At 42.8% G+C, this 16,567-nt stretch overlaps 1 protein-coding gene across 2 annotated transcripts in view; it reads right to left on the bottom strand.

The window, feature by feature from the left end:
- Positions 1–4,263: 4,263 nt before the first annotated feature.
- Positions 4,264–16,567, bottom strand: part of Plac1 (placenta enriched 1) — a 133,517-nt gene continuing 121,213 nt past the window's right edge. For both annotated transcript variants that reach the window (XM_057760797.1, XM_057760798.1), the window contains exon 2: positions 4,264–4,843. In XM_057760797.1, the coding sequence (XP_057616780.1) occupies positions 4,264–4,785 (522 nt within the window). In that variant the 5' untranslated portion in view covers positions 4,786–4,843. The remainder of the gene's footprint in view (positions 4,844–16,567) is intronic.

Here is a 16,567-nt window from a genome sequence, read left to right on the forward strand (position 1 = left end):
GTAGAATATGGCAGAAATTACAGGATGTCCTGAGATTGGAAAGTGAATTCCAACATGGCCCTCCTGCCTTCCCATCCTCTTCCCCTCCTTTCTCCCCGCCCCCCCCACCTTCTCTCTTTTTCTTTAACTGACTTGTGAGTAAACCTGAGGCCTCTTAGACAGCTTATGGATAGGCTCTCCTGCCAGCAACCTCTTGAGTGAACCTGAAGGCAGATTCTGCAGCTCTGGGCAAGGGTTAATATGGCTGCACCTATCTCCTACAGCTCTCCCCAGAGATCCAGAGCCAGGGCACCTGGCTAAGTCTTACCCAGATTCCTGACTCCCACCACCAGGAAGACAATAAGGGCTTTTTGGTGTTTGGGGGGTAATTCATTACCCAGTGATAAATTCATTAATGCAACAGTTTTGGTAATTGTATAGCTAAAGTGAGTTTAGAAGCTAAAATTTCACGTCATTTGCTAAAAGAGTCATAGAAAATCACAGAACTGAAACTCTCATCTCTCTTTGAGAAGAACCAGCTATAACTAGAGTTTAAACAGGACATTGTAGAAATCTGTCATAGGGATTAACACTAATTAGAAGCAATAAGCATTTTGTAGAGTTTAGCTGTCGTCTTACAATAAACATTCATTTTGTGATAACATATTTTTAAAATGAGGTGCGTGTGTGCGTGCGTGCGTGTGTGTGTGAACAGTTTAAGCTAATGTTTGACCAGATTTTCATTATTGGTTGAGGGAAAGAGAAACAGGAGTATTTACATACACCTCAGAAATGGGTTATAGGGCCAAAGACGTGGTTCAGAGAGTAAAGGCTCTTGCTATCAAACCGAGGACTTGAGTACGATCCCCAGAACCCACATGATGGAAGGAGAGAGTGACTTCATAACATTGTTCTCTGATCTCCATACACGTGCTTTGACACACATGTACACACACACAGATACACAGATACACACATACAGATACAGACACACAGCATACAGGCACACACACACTAAATAAAAATGTAATAAAAAGAGCTTATACACTAAAATTAATAAGACCTTTCTTTGCCCTTAGCATACATATATATATATATATATGTGTGTGTGTGTGTGTGTGTGTGTGTGCATATATACATGCATTTTACACAATTAAAATATGGTTTGGTCAAAGAATAAATGAACAATATATTAGAAATATGGTTCACTGGTATGGGACTCCGAGAGCAACATTTCACCGCGCTGGGAGACTGAACCCAGGGCCTTGCACACACTATGTGTGCATTGTACTAGTGAGTTGCATCCTTGGCCCAGCAACAAAATAATTGGACATTACTCTGAGTCCCCCTATATGAGTGGAACATCTCAGTACAGCTCTAACTTTTAAAGATCTGACAAGCAATTATTCTAAAAAAAAAATGGTGCAGACATTTTTGGTTTTTCTAGAAATTGAAAAGTATACATACCCATTTCCTTAATGGCAACCAAATGTTTCTTGCTATTATTACAAACACAGTGAACACTATGGTATGGAGTGTTAGAAATCATGCTACCTTAAAAATGAACTGAGCACTACTGCAATAAAGAAGGAAAATATTCTTTCCGAGTGGTGTATCACTCAGGCTCTAGGGCTTGGCGACATGACTCAATAGTTAGGATAGCTTTGTGCTCTTCCAGGGCCACATCTCAGTCCTTATTACCGATTAAAGACATTGCTTGACGATATTGTGTTGTCAAGCATGTAAGATATGATTACTGATCAGCAGTTCTTTGCGTGCATGTTTTTCTTTTATTATTTGAGAATTGTATGTATGTGTACAATACGTTTTTTTTTTTTTTTTTTTGGTTTTTTTTTTTTTTTTGGTTTTTCGAGACAGGGTTTCTCTGTGGTTTTGGAGCCTGTCCTGGAACTAGCTCTGTAGACCAGGCTGGTCTTGTACAATACGTTTTTAAATAAAAGCTACTCCTCCTGCCTCCTCCCAGTGCCTCCTCAGTACTTTTCACTTCAAACTCATATACTATTTTTTTTAACCCATGAGTCCATTTAGGGATGCCAGTAAGTGTGCGGGTAGGGCCATCCACTGGAGCATGGGGGACGTTGCACATCATAACCCACACAGTAGCTGGGGCTGCGTGTATCAGACCCACACAAGATCAAGACAGCTAAAACTCCAGCAGGAAGCAGAGCAGGCCTCACCAAGCCCCACCCATAGCTGCTGGGAAGGGAGAGGCAGGTCTCTTTGGACGTTTCTTTTTTGGCATTCTCTTTACCTAAAATGGCCTTCTCCTTCATATTAATTCAACAAAATGAACTTTCATGTAAGATCCTCCTCAGTGGTCCCCAGTTTCATGAATTGCAGGCTTACTCTATCTTGGTTTTTATCTGCTGCCACATCATTCTGTGGTCACTTCTGTCATCTTTGATCTCTCTCTCTCTCTCTCTCTCTCTCTCTCTCTCTCTCTCTCTCTCTCCCCCTCCCTCCCAATTTCATCATTTCTCATCATCATCGGCCCCTTTGCCCTGCCTCCACTATATTGGAACAGACTACTGGCCCTTTCTCCAGTGATCGCAGCTCTGGTCCTCATATCTTTGTGCAGATCCATCCCCTGGCCTTGACTAGCCTTTGAAGCCTCCAACTCTGCAGGCATCTTTCCGTGCCTCTATCACATGAGATTGTGTTAGTTTTGTCAGCCATTGAGTTCCCAAGACCGAATGCAGTGATTGACATATCAGATAACTGCAGTAAACATTTGTTGCATCCATATCTTGCTTCCAGGGATTGCTACCTGGCATTTTATCAGAAAGGACTAGAGATACTGAGATGAATCTGGTTCTTTAACGACCATAGTTGAATCTTTTCCCTTGATGATTTCCAAGCCATCTCTCCTAAACATTAGTTTCCTCTTTAAACAGCAATTTTTATTGACAAATAAGAACTTTATGCTTATGATGTACAGCATGATGTTTTTAAGAGTCTGATTCTTACTAGGTATACGACCTTGAACTGCTTTCTTAATCATTCATGCCTCAACTTCCTTACCCCGTGTGTGTGAGAGATAGTCTCAATATGTAGATCATATTAGTCTGAACTTGTAGCAATCCTCCTGCCTCTACCAAGTCGAGTTTTCTTATTTTTTAAAAAGGGTGTGATAAGAGCTCTTCTTTTTTAAGGTTATGGTGAGGGTTAAATGAGATGTTTCTACTATCTGGAATATTTTCTCCCCAGATTTTCCCTGCCTTCACATCTAAGACATAGTTCAAAGGGCAGGACCTCAGAGGCCTGGTCCCTCCCCAGTTTCCCATGTCACTGTCTTTGAAGTTCTTCATAGCATTTGTCACTATCTGAATTTATCTTTATTTACTTATTTGCTTACTAGCTACGTGACCTCAATTTCAGAGTCCCTTTCTTCTTGCTACTATTTCCTTGGTATCCAGAGCCAGGTCTGCATGTAACTTCACTGCATAATAAATAGTTAAGTTATTCACTTCCTCTTGTTGCTCCAAGCCTTTGAGAAAGCTAACGGACAGCCACACTTTGGGGCTGCTTTCTGACAGTTTATATGTTGGGGGTGGGAGGGCTTTTTATCAAAGTACTTATGATCCAGCTCAGCCTTGGGAACCTAGCCTGGGACCATTGGAACGTGACTTGTCTGCTTCCCAGAATCACTGGAGACTTGAAGATAGCCAGCTTATCCTTTCTGTACATAAAAAGTGGTATAGCTGGAGATCAAACGAGGAAGACTTAGCGCTAAGCTCGTTGGTGGTAAACAGAAGACGGGAAGTGAAGATAGAGGGGAAGAGATTCTCCTGGGAAAAGGCTTTGGAGAGGAACCTGAAGGGGTGGGAAATCATCCTAGAGAGAAAAACCAAGGCACTGACGGCAGCAAACCATGTAGATTAACTCCTGGCACACCAATAAAGCAAGATATGTGTTTATGAAGCAAAACAATCCAACTGATACTTTTGTGCCATCAGAATTTTATTATTTTTTTTTAAAAGATACAAAAATAGTAAAAAAAAAAAAAGGAAGGCATAATCAGCTATATATGAATTGGCCCTTCACAAAATTCTTCTTAAAAAGCCATAATGGCATCTATCTGACTGGCAGTAGAAAATGCTATATACTAATTCTAGGAACAGGTCTTTCAGAAGCCTCAAAATCTGGGCACTACACGGGTTTCCTCATGCCATCTGAGTGAACACGGGAGTCCCAGAAGTAGTCAGTGGTGTCAGACGACTACACAAGATGGGCCTCCGAAGACTCTGTCCGCTGACGTGGGCCTTAGATGCTCTTTTGCTGGAAGACAGAAGGCGGACAGCTGCAGTTAACTTGCGGGCTCGGCTCTGGCAAGCTAAACACGTGGTAGGACGTCTCATTCTTCGGGGTCGCGGCGTTGTTATTGTTTCCAGCTTTCGTGGAGTAGGGCTTGGTGAGCCAAGGTGACCGTCGAGGGGCAGCACACGACACGGGGATCACATATCTAGACGATGAGGTCTTGGAAGCATAGTGAATCTCCGAACTGTAGATAACCACATCTGGAGAGACGGCCTTGACGCGGATGCCACATTCCGTCACGCGGTAGGTAAACTCGTAGAAGTGTGGGTGAACTTGGTTGGGAGGACATCCCAGGCCCAAATGCACCTCATAAAAGTGGACGTACACATCATTATTCAGCAAGAAGGGGTGGACTGTGACCATGAACCAATCGGTCGAGCACAGCACATCCACCTGGTTTTGCTCCGAGAAGCTGCAGAACATGAAGGAGAAGAAGATCATCGTTGCGAGGAACTTGAAGAGCTTCATTCTTGCCGTTGGTTGGGTAGTAACTCACAGGAGGCAAGAACGCGTCCGAGAAGGAATTCTAGAACACATAAAAATACAAGAGGCAGGTTACCTTATGTCTTATGCAAAGTTCCAGGATGCGTTTTTGAAGAAAAACCCAGAGATGAGGGGAACTTCCATGTAAGGCAGAAATGAATTTGCGGTAGCTTACATGGTAAAGATAAGTAAAATGGTGCCTTGGGTATTTATTTATTTATTTATTTATTTATTTATTTATTTATTTATTTATTTATTCAGTGGCACTTTGGATGAAATCCAGGCCTCCTGCATGCAAGGCCAGTGTTCCAGGTTTGAGATACACGGGCCTGGGATGGCACATGGATTCTCTAAGTGGCTTTCTCATGCTGTTCTGGTCTGAAGCACACATCCCTCCCTCTCATGTAGCAGGAGAGCCCGCACTGATCAGGATAATGATCCCATTTTGTGTACATTGGCATAAAACCCAAACAAAACAGTTTTCATGTTAAACACAAAATCAAGGCATAGGAAATAGTGTTTAATTCAAACGAGCAACCTAGTCTGCCTTAATGGCTGTGGTACCCTCATACATATTATCCCAACGGGCCCTTCCGTATGACCTTCTTTCTCAGCTAACAAATTGAATTTTAAAATAGAAGTAGAAGCTTGGTGAGATGGTCCACTGGGCAAAGGCACTTGCAGGCAAGCCTGATGCCCTGAGTTCAATCTCTAGAACTCACATGGTGGAAGGACAGACTCCTCATAGGTGTCCTCTGCCCTCTCTGCCCTTCAGACACTCGCTGTGGCAAGCACATACCTCCCCAAAGTCGAATATAACAAATTCTTCAAAAATCAAGGAGAAATTGCATTTTATTCCTGACAACCACATATTGAAATTGGCTGAATGGCTCAATTAAATACAACCAAAAGAACTCATCTGGTACTCCATCAGTAGCATTGTAACTCAAGATGAGCAAAAAATTCTCTGATATAGTGGGACATTTTGTTAATCAGAGAAATTTCGGGAACAACGAGAGAGGGAGAGGGAGGAAGAAAGGAAGGAAAAGAAAGAAAAAACAGTTGGAGCTACAAAGTGAGACTTTCTCAAAATTGAAAAATAAAACCAAAAGCAAATAAAAACAAAATTCTGAGCCTTTTGTGGTGGCTTACACTGAAATCCTAACAATTCTGAAGTAGAAGCAGGAGGATTGTCACAAGTTCAAGGCCAGCTTATACTACAGAGTAAGACCCCTTCTCAAAAAAATACATCCAATCATGCTGCTCTTAATTTTACATTTTAAAATGCATATTGCATAAAACTACTTAAAAGAAGTGCTATATTTAAAAGGGATCATTTTGTTTACGTTGTATGTGTAGATTGACCAACTAGCTCCTAAAATCTTTGTTTTGGATTCATTTGTACTTGCTAGCTTTTGTGTTCTTTTTGTCTTTTTGCCCTGAAAAGAGTAGTAGACACAGGGAGAAAGGAGCAAAGCTAAGAAGAACTGTCTGAGGCGAGGCAGCAGAGGGAGGCAACAAGGGGAGAAAGGAGGACACCATCAAATATCATCCAATTCAGCTTTCACTTTAAATGTGGAAAACCACATAAATCAAACAGAAAGTGCCTAAAAATTGGAAGGAAATGCGTGTGCATGAGTGTAGGGATTAACTTTTGTTCCCTGCTAAGTATTCCCCATACAGATGATTTCATTCTTTGACTAATATTTATTGAGTGTCTACTATACTCATAGCATCAGGCTAAAAAGCCCCACCCCAGGACATTCCCTTTTCCCATCTGTAAATAGGCAGCTCTTTCTCTGCCTTTGCTCTTGACAGATGTGGAGAATTCTTGAGTGGAAGACGTGGTGTGGAGGCCCACTAGAAGAGTGTATTCTCCTGGATGAAGTGCTTTGTTTCTGATGGGGACCGCTTGCTTGTACTGTGTTGCCTCTCTTCCTAATGACTCTTCATTCTCTCTGTAATGTCGGGTGTAGTGTTGGGAGGGGGTAAAAAGGAACCAAAGGTGACTTCTCTGTGCTTTTTCTTTATTCTGAAGTGTCGCTGCTGAGGCTGGCTGATTTTCCCCCATAAAGCAACAATAGAGACAGCAAGAGCAACAACAAGAACAAGAACAACACCACACACACACACACACACAGAGAGAGAGAGAGAGAGAGAGAGAGAGAGAATTACCCCACTTCTGTCACCTTATCTGTGCCTAAAGAAACCACTCTGTCCTAAGCATGCTTTAGAAATGGCTTTCTCTCTCTCATCCATCCCTTCCTTTCGTTCTCCTTTTCCCTCTCCCTTGCATCCCTCCCCTTTCCTTACCATGATCTCACAACCTGGGACCATCTGTCTTGAACAAAACCCTTCTCCATAAGCAGCCTCTGGAATAGGCCAAGGAAACAATTCTTTCATCCCATTTTCGTTCTCAAGCTCCAAAGTGAGACTCCAGCTGAAGGCTGTTCTGGTCCAGGAGTTAAGCTTTCCATTTCCTCTCCCAAGCATCCTTCATGTAGCCCCCTCTCCCTTTCTCTCATGAATAATCCAAATAAAGTTACCAAATGCCTATATTCTCCAAGAAGCAAAACAATTGGTGACTCCACTATTTCCGTAATCATTCAGGACAAATCTCCAAACTGGGACAAGACAGAAACTGCTTCCTCCACTTTCCTTTGAGCCAGCAGCAGCAGCAGACTGCCACGTAACAGGGGTAATAAATGAAGATGCCTATGTGTATGACAACACACCTCCGGACTCAGAAAAGACTTTACTAAAAGTCAGGGCAAACTGTGCTCGAGGTCCCATAGCTCTGGGGGAGAAGTGAAAGGCTAGAGATTAAGAGGAGAGCAGAATGTACTTAATAACGAGCTTGCTAAGTCGGAGCCCAATACTTCAAGGCTGTACTTTAGGCCTGGCTCCCTTTTGCTGAAGGCACATCATGAAAAACAGAACAGCCTCCTCTCCCTAACTGCCTGCTCTTTGCAGGGACAGTGAGGAGGGTGTGCGTGTGTACACCCACACGGCGGTCATTTGTAATGGGAATGGCTGTAAGTCACTCACCGCCCTGTGTGACTTTCCTAACACCTAGCTGAGATGGGCCAGCTGCATAGGATCTAAAGAAGAGATGGGGAAGACTTGGGTTGCAGGGGCCAAAGGCAGCTGAACGGCTAAGAAGGGAAGTGGGAGACTATAGAGTAGGTGCCAGGCTGAAGGTAGTTCCAACTCTAGTTGGAACTGTACACAGCAGCCCAGGAGCTGTGGAATGCGAACAGAATTGCAGCTAAACTCTCCAGAAATCTTCAGTGCTGAGGGGCAGTTAGAGACTGAGGTGTAGGGAAACACAGAGACAGCACGGCTCACCTTGTGACTACTGTCCGCTTTTGGCAGGTGGGCTTAGCAAACAGGTTTTAGAGTATGGATTACAGGAGCCCCATTTGGCCTTGACTGCAAATTTTCTCTGCGGTGAGCTGAGATTCATTGGTTTAACCAAACAGGGCTCAACTATGGAACATACCGCCCTGAACCCAGCTATAGAGCAGCCAGGCAAACTCTTCTAACACCTGGATGCAAAATGTTTGTTTTCCTTGCAGTTACGGACTACAAGGAGCTTTCTGTTTTCTCAAATGTGGTTTACGCATATACATTTCCCACCAGTTCCTTCAGCAAAAATTTTCCTTCGCTTCCCTTCCTCTCCCAAAGATCTCCCATATTTGGACTAATCATAGATGAATCCTTTACATTGAAAATTCACGCGATCAGTGCTAGGGAGATGGCTCAGTGGGTGAACTGCTTACATGGCAAGCATGAGGACCAGCTCTCCAGGAGGGAGATAAAACAGCAGCATGGCTGCCTGTAATCCTAGAGAAGGCGGCAGGGCAGAAAGCAGAGCCAGTCAATCCACGGGGCAGGTTGAATAGCCAGGCTAGACTATAAATGGCAACTTTTAGGTGCGGTGAGAGACTACAAATGTGTGTCACCGTGTCAAGCTTCCTACAGGGAACGGCTGAAAATGCTACTTATGCAGCTCAGCACTGCCATGTTTAAAGTGGCCAAAGGCAATCTGAATAACAGAATGTATCCAGCCGTCCCTCGCTATCTATGGAGGGCTGGCTCCAGAAGCTCAGGTAATACCCAAATCTGCAGATGCTCAGCTTTCTTATATGAGCAGCATAAAACCTAACCCCATCCTCCAGGACACTTTAGCTCACATCTAGCTTACTTAGGATACCTGGTACAATGTAAATGCTATGGAAATAGTTGTTAGGTTATACTCTTCAGGGAATAATGGCAAAAAGTCTATATATATGCAGTACAGCGCCAATTATTTTTCTCTAATATTAGCAAGCTGCAAATGTGCCCATGGAATGAAAAGGGCATCTTTATATTGTTGAAATAATTTATGGGAACAATGTGATATTATAATATAGTTGGCTCAAATTATTTATTATATCCATCACTTTCTAGTCTTCAGAAACAGTGGTTCTCAACCTGTGGGTCGAGACCCCTTTGGGGATCGAATGGCCCTTTCATGGGGGTCACCTAAGACCATCTGCATAACAGATATTTACAGTACAATTCATAACAGTAGCAAATTACAGTTCTGAAGTAGCAATAAAAATAATTGTATGGTTGGGGTCAGCACAACATGAGGAACTGTATTAAAGGGTCACAGCATTGGGAAGGTTGAGAACCACTGTTCTGAAAGTTAAAAATAGAACCTGGGGTGAGCAGGAAAGGTGAGGCAGTGGTTAAAGGCAACAGAGCTTCATTGAGACTGGAATAATCTGTTTGTTGGTTGGTTTTTACAAGAATAGGGTATGTGTGTGACTTTCTGTGTGCATGTGGAGCCCAGAGGTAGACTTCAGCTGTATTTAGCTCTAGTGTGCTCTGCTTTATTTAAAAAATGCTAAGAGCAAATCTTAATTTTTCTTACCATCAATCTATGTCTTTGAATATTGGTCAAAACATAGGGCCTATGACATTTCAGGCTGCTTTTTTTTTTTTTTTTTGATAGGGCTCCACTATGTAGGCCTGTCTGTCCTGAAACTTACTCTGTAGACCAGGCTGGCTTTGAACTCACAGAGATCCGCCTGCCTTTGCCTCCCAAGTGCTGGGAGTAAAGGTGTGCATCACCATGTTTGTTTAAAAATCTTTTGAAAAGACACAAAAGCTCAAGTGCAAATCAGTATTTGTGGTGTTACTGGGCAAAGTGAAGAGTCTACCGAAACCTCCTGGAAGGCAGGTGGGAATTGTGTCTGCCCATCTCCTCTGATGTCTTTAGAGACACATAGGAATTCTGCATGGAGAGCAGGGAGGGGAATTAGCTAAACATTTCCACATCTGTTTTTGGAACAGTTTGGAGAAAGGACTTGCTCCATAAGCTCCTGGAAGCTTTCTGGTTCGACAGTTAATTTATTTTTAAAATTCAGTATACTCGTGACAGCACAGTAATCATTTGTATATTGTTTTCGCAGACTCTTGTTGTCAAAACAAAGGGAAACAGAGGAAAAGGAAACTCCAAAAGAACATGCAATTAGCTCAGGGAGATAGAACTGTCAGAGCTTTGATTTGCAACGAAGTTTGTTCATTCTGCAGCTTATTTGAAGAGAAAGGAATCAGAGTCAGAATAAAGAGTCTTCTACAGAACAAGAAGAGGGGGAAGGCAAGGAAGAGGGATGGGGGTCAGAGCGAAAAAGACAGACAGACAGACAGACAGAGAAAAGCATCTGCAAGCTCTGAAAGTAGTTTAGCAGTTCAGGTAGTAGCAATTTATCTTTGCCCTGCACACCGTCTCAAGGGTGGAGAAAAATCAGTGTTTTCTCACAGTCCCGTTTTAAAGAATTAGTTGGGCTAACCGTTCTCAAAAAGAGTGAGGCTTGTGAGTAAGACTAATGATGCTAAAGGTATACTGAAATGAGCTAGAAAATGAAATAACCGCTTTTATGGAACTTGCATTTGCGCTAAAGACCCTGGGACGGGTTCTATTTTGGAGCCTCGTGACACAGTGTTAAGGTAACTGCGCGTTCGTCAGGGCTTTCTGTGGAAGAATTATGAACTGCTAACGCTTAACCAAGTCCATTTTCTTCATGGAGGAAAACACCTCGACTGGACCCTTTAAAAAGGCGCCATTCAAATTAAACTAAAAAACAGCCATTAAATACATACACATATAGAGTTTTATTCTAAAAGGAACTGCTGGGGGAAAATGGAGCTATGGAAAAGATAAAAGAGGAAAATACTCCTAACTAGCCATTGTTAAATTTTTGTTTTATATACTTCTTCTAATTTGGGGTCAGGAGGTCCATGTATACATACATGATTCAAAGTCATTTGTGGAAAAAAAATGTCAAGGCTTTTTGAAAGCTGTTTTTAATTTTTGGCATTGAATTTGAAAGCAATCAAAGCATTATTTTTGTTTGGCCATCTGGTTTTGTTCCTATAATCTGTTAAGCTATCAAGCATAGTTTAAATGTCATGGTTCATCTCATACACAAATAAAGGTTGTGAAAGAAATAAGAGCCCAGGCTCCTCGTAAGAGAGAATTTTTCATTGGCCTGGGAACTTAGTTACTTAAAGGTAACACGAAATCAAGTCACAATAAGGCTACAAAACAACGGGAAGCATGCCTTAGCCACACACACACACACACACAAATTTAACAATAAATACACAAAGCCATACATAAGGAAAAACTGAAAATCTCAGGTCCTGGGAACTCCTTTCCTTCTGAGTGGAGAAGTTGAGTTGGTTTAATTTTAAAGTTGAACAAAGGGATATATTTCATAATTTCCATAAAAATGTAAGGAAAATCCCAAATGCATGCCTCTAATTCAGTTTATGCTTTAATTTAATCATTTATTTGAGATTAATCTCCCCCCTACAAAACCCAACACCATTTGCCACAAAGCCCAAGAGTCCCTTCTCATTTTAAAAAGACAAGGTAGGTTTATGTCCATGCAAGGCTCAGCAACCCCACAACAGCCCCGACCACACAGTTAACCCTTTAGTAGGCTTTACAAGGCTACTCAAAATAAAGACCCATTTGCTCGAGATGATTTCAGGGCATTACCCTGGGGAGGGCAGAGAGTTGGATGAGATGCTCCACCCAGGGCTTTACCACCTCCTTGATACACTTGTGTCAATAAGCGAGGGCTCTCGCCGGCTTCCAACCCCCCAGTCAGGCACATTCCTCGCTCCCTTTCAAAACTGGGAGCTCTGGGCAAGGAGTCTTTAAAGCGGGGTGCATGTATATGGCCTCTTAAGAGTGGCCTATGTCCAAGTCAAACCACGGCTGATTTTATGGGCTGTCTGGTTGATTTTTAACGGGCCTAACTGGCAGGCATCTTTCCCTAACTCAAAGCTACCATGGTCTCCACTCTACCCAGAGTGTAGCCACGTGGTACAAGGGTATGTATCCTGACTGGGGCCACTTGCCATCTCTTGGCTCCTGAGAGGTAGAAAGAGTTCAGAAGAAAGGTTCTTTTGATAGTAAGGCTGTCAGTCAATTTTAGGGAGCCTACAATTTGGGAGGTGTGTGCTTATTACAGAGAGTAAAGAAGCTTTGGGCCATGGCTGGGACTTTGTGAGAAAAGAAAATCATTTCTGTATATATGTGCATACATACATACACCCCTAAAATAGAAAGAAAGCCTCAAATCTCTTTCCTGTGTGAGTCTGATCCCTACTACCTCTTTTCATTCCTTAATCCCTGGTCCGTAAACATTTTTAATTTAAATTTTATTTTACGTGTTTGGGTGTTTTATCTGCACATATGTCCGTGTATCACATGCATACCCGATGCCCACAGAGGCCATAAAACATGTTGGATCCTGTGGAACCGGAGCCACAGCTTTGAGCCACCATGGGAGTGCTGGGAATTGAACCACAGTCTGATCCCCTGAACCAATGTAAAAAGCCAGGCAGAGTGGTGAGTGCTGGGAATCCCAGCTCTGGAGGGACAGGGGTGAGGTGGAGATGGACATCTCCCTGGGGCTCACTGACCAGGCAGCTTAAATGGCTCTGTGAGCTCCAGGTTCAGTGAGAGACTGTCTTAAAAAGTCAGAGAGCAGTCAAGGAAGATACCAACACTGGCCTCTGCCCTCCACACACTTAAACGCATGTACACACACATGTACACATCCACACATATACATTAACATGTGTGTGCACGCACATGTGCACACACATTCACACCCCCCCAAATAAAAGGATACTAGAAATCATTTCACGCTCCTCTGCCTCCTTGTCTAAACCTTAAGGACGTGAATCTAGTTATTGGCCAGCCCCTTCCTCACACTTCTTCCCAGGTTTCATTTCAAGGCCTGCAATAGTGAGAAAAGCCTCTGTAGACTGAGAGCACAGGGCCCTGTCCAGGTTCCTGGCCTGCTCATTGTCTGGCCTGCTCAGCCTGCTGATGACAAGGACTTTCTGTCTTCCTAGCCTGATGGTCTCAGTGTTCATGACTCCTTTCCCCGACTTTGTGATGAATTGACCTCTAAAGAGGACAAAAAAAAAAAAAAATCTTCCTTGGTTTGGCTTTTACATGGAAGGAAAGAAGAAATTCTCAAGCCCAACCCAGACTGTCTTGGCAGTTGAGAGACAGAGTCTAATAAGAAGCAGAAGCTTCAGGTCCATGGAGTGCTGGAGATGATGGGTGCCTGGAAGGGTTGTGCTGCACCCATTGGGATTACTCAGGCGAATGGGTAGGGCTCTGAAAACCAAAAAATAGAAAGAAAGAAAAAAAAGCAAAAAAAAAAAGCAAAAAGAGCAAATTCTCTAAGCTAAAGAAGGAACGGCAGCACAGCTATAGGCTTCACAGTGCTCCTTCTGTAAGCAAATGGACAGGTTCACCCCAGATCCAAGCATAGAGGGAGGAGCCAGAATACTCCACAAGTCCTGGGAAACCAGAAGCAAAGTGGGCCGTCTCCTCCATGCTAAGGTCATCCATCCGTGGTCCAGCTCAGTTTTGTTTAAGTATCCCCCTTTCTAAATACTGTCAAAAGTGCTCACAGTTGATCCTGTCTTCACATACGTACAGTATTTCATTGGTAAATACCACTATCCATTACTCTCGCCAGTACTTTTTATGTAGCAGTGATTAAATTTAGCCATGATACTTCTGATCCCAGCAATGTAACAGAGACCTGATCTGGTACCTCCTTCCTGAAATCACTGCTTGGTTAAAACATATACTCATGCAAGTACCTATGTATATGCAATAGGTTGAATCGGTGTTCATTATATATGCTATAGGATATACACTGAAAAGAAATATATAATATATTTACTAAAAATAAATACAAGATGGCTAATATCTTGAATCACAGCACTTTGGAGGGAGAGTTAGGCTGATCCTGTATGTTTGAGGATAGCCTGAGCTAAATAATAAGTTTCAGTTCAGCCAGAACTATAGAGTGAGACACTGTCTCAATAAAATAAAATGAAATAAAATAAATATGTGAAATGATCCTCTATTGCACTATTGTATCTGATAATATATTTACACATATGATACACAATATTATTTTATGAATATCAAAAGGGGTAATTCTCTGCTCCTTGATAATCTTCTCCTCACCAAAACCAAAAACATCTTTTATTTGCAATTTTTTTAAGGTGGGTCTTTACATCCACATCACTCATCTACAAATGTATGTGGGCTCAATCACATCCCTCTCCAAAAGATATGTCGAAATCTTAATTGAGTGTCTCAGAATGAGACCTTATTTGGAAACATGGTTTCTACAGAGGCAAAAAAGTTAAAATGAGATCATTATGGTAGGCTCTAATCCAATATGTCTGATGATGTTCTTATTAAAAGGAGAAATCTGAGCACAGAGACAGACATGGGCAGAGAAAAGATAACATGAAGACACACAGGGAGAAGATGACCACATGCCTGGAATGAACGATGCATCTCCAATCCAGGGATTACTGACAAATACCAGAACTACACAGCTAAGCTCCCCGCCCTGCACCACCTAGAGCTGAAGACAGAGTGGCCCTACTCGCACCTTGATCTCAGCCTTCTAACCTCCACAAATGGGAGACAATAAAGTTCTGTGTCTCAAGCCATCCAGCTGCCAGGCGGTGGTGGCGCACGCCTTTAATCCCAGCACTTGGGAGGCAGAGGCAGGAGTATCTGTGAGTTCGAGGCCAGCCTGGTCTACAAGAGCTAGTTCCAGGACAGGCACCAAAAACTACAGAGAAACCCTGTCTCGAAAATCAAAACAAAACAAAACAAAACAAAAAAATCAAGCCATCCAGTTTGCAGTATTATGCACATCAGTCCCAGCAAACTAGTCAATGTAGTTTTTTCAGAAATTGAACATACATGTCCCTTTCCTGAGAAAATTGTCTTTAACTATACACATCAGATTTTGTAACTTCCACAAACCACAAGTTCCGTTTTGAATGAGAAAGCTAACAGGACAACAGGAAACAAAGCCACGCAGAGAGAAATCTGTCATAAGGGCTTGCTGGTGCAGGTCTTGGGTATCAGGAGGAGATATAGAAAGCTGCTCTAAAAACAGGTGGGGAAAGCTGGTGAGGGACTGCGTGCCTTTTGCTTTCTCTGTAGGTATCCAAGTAAACACTAATTGACAACTTCTTGCAGAATCCACTCCCTCTCCCTCTGTGTGTGTGTGTGTGTGTGTGTAAGAGAGAGAGAGTTGTGTGTGTTTGCATGTATGTGCAGCCTCAGTCTCCCAAGTAGCTGAAATTACAGATTTGTGCCAGCACATGTGAAGAAATCCACCTTGTACTTAGGTTTTTATTGAGAACGAGAAGTCTTACCTATATTTAACTTCCAACCTTTCTCTCTCCATTAGCTGGGTTGGTGGCACCATGCCTGGGAGAATAGGGACTTGAGATGGCCTTTCTAAACTGGACAGTCTTTGAGAGCCTCGTGCTAAGGCTTAGTCTTTACAAAGTTCTTATGCTGGATTGAAATATTAGGGTTCATTCCTCTGCTCCCTAGAAATAGAAGACCACTCAGGCCCTGCTATAGCAATATGACAAATGTTCAAAGACAAATTTCTATTTAACTTAGAATGGAGTAATGGTAATGACCTTTAAAAATACCTTTATGCTTATTTACAAGGCTTTAAGCAATTGCAGAATCCAGAGAGTTCATAAAAAGCTTGTTTGATCATATATAGGTTACATATGGCAACAACTCTTAAGAACATCACATTTCTGCTTAATTTGGATACTTTTTATTTGACTAGAACTCTCCCTCTGCTAACACAGCATATTGTGTCTTCTTATCCCTCTTAATGCCTGCAGCTGTCTTGTAAGGTCCCCAAAGGCAGGCATCACATGTTAATGCCATGAAAACAGGGGCCCAGAAGGGCAGAGAGTCTTGGCCAACATCATGGTTGCAAAAATAAATTTGGTCCTCAGGCCTTTCCACCAGCCTGTTGATGTCTCTCCCCCTTCGCAGTGAATCTGCTGTCACGGGACATCATGATGAATTGATCACGGCGATATGGAGGGAGTCATGAAGAGGTCTGGCCTGCGGCCTACTGCTCTAAGATCCACGGGGAAATCCGCCTGATTGTGTGTGCTGGCTGAGCTGTTTGGGGGAGTGAGCAGAGTTGGCATTCAAGCCGAGCAAAGCAAGCTGCAGAGGGCCTCCGCAAGCAACTTCCTAGCACAGTGAAAGGCCGAGAGATGGCACAGGCACTGAGACACAAAAGCCAGGCTTTCCAGCTAGACTGAGTTTCGAAGAAACCACAAGGAAGCGTATTGTCAGGCATTCTCGTACGCTCTCCACCAC

Source organism: Chionomys nivalis, chromosome X (genome assembly GCF_950005125.1).
Source record: "Chionomys nivalis chromosome X, mChiNiv1.1, whole genome shotgun sequence".
Classification (NCBI taxonomy): domain Eukaryota; kingdom Metazoa; phylum Chordata; class Mammalia; order Rodentia; family Cricetidae; genus Chionomys; species Chionomys nivalis.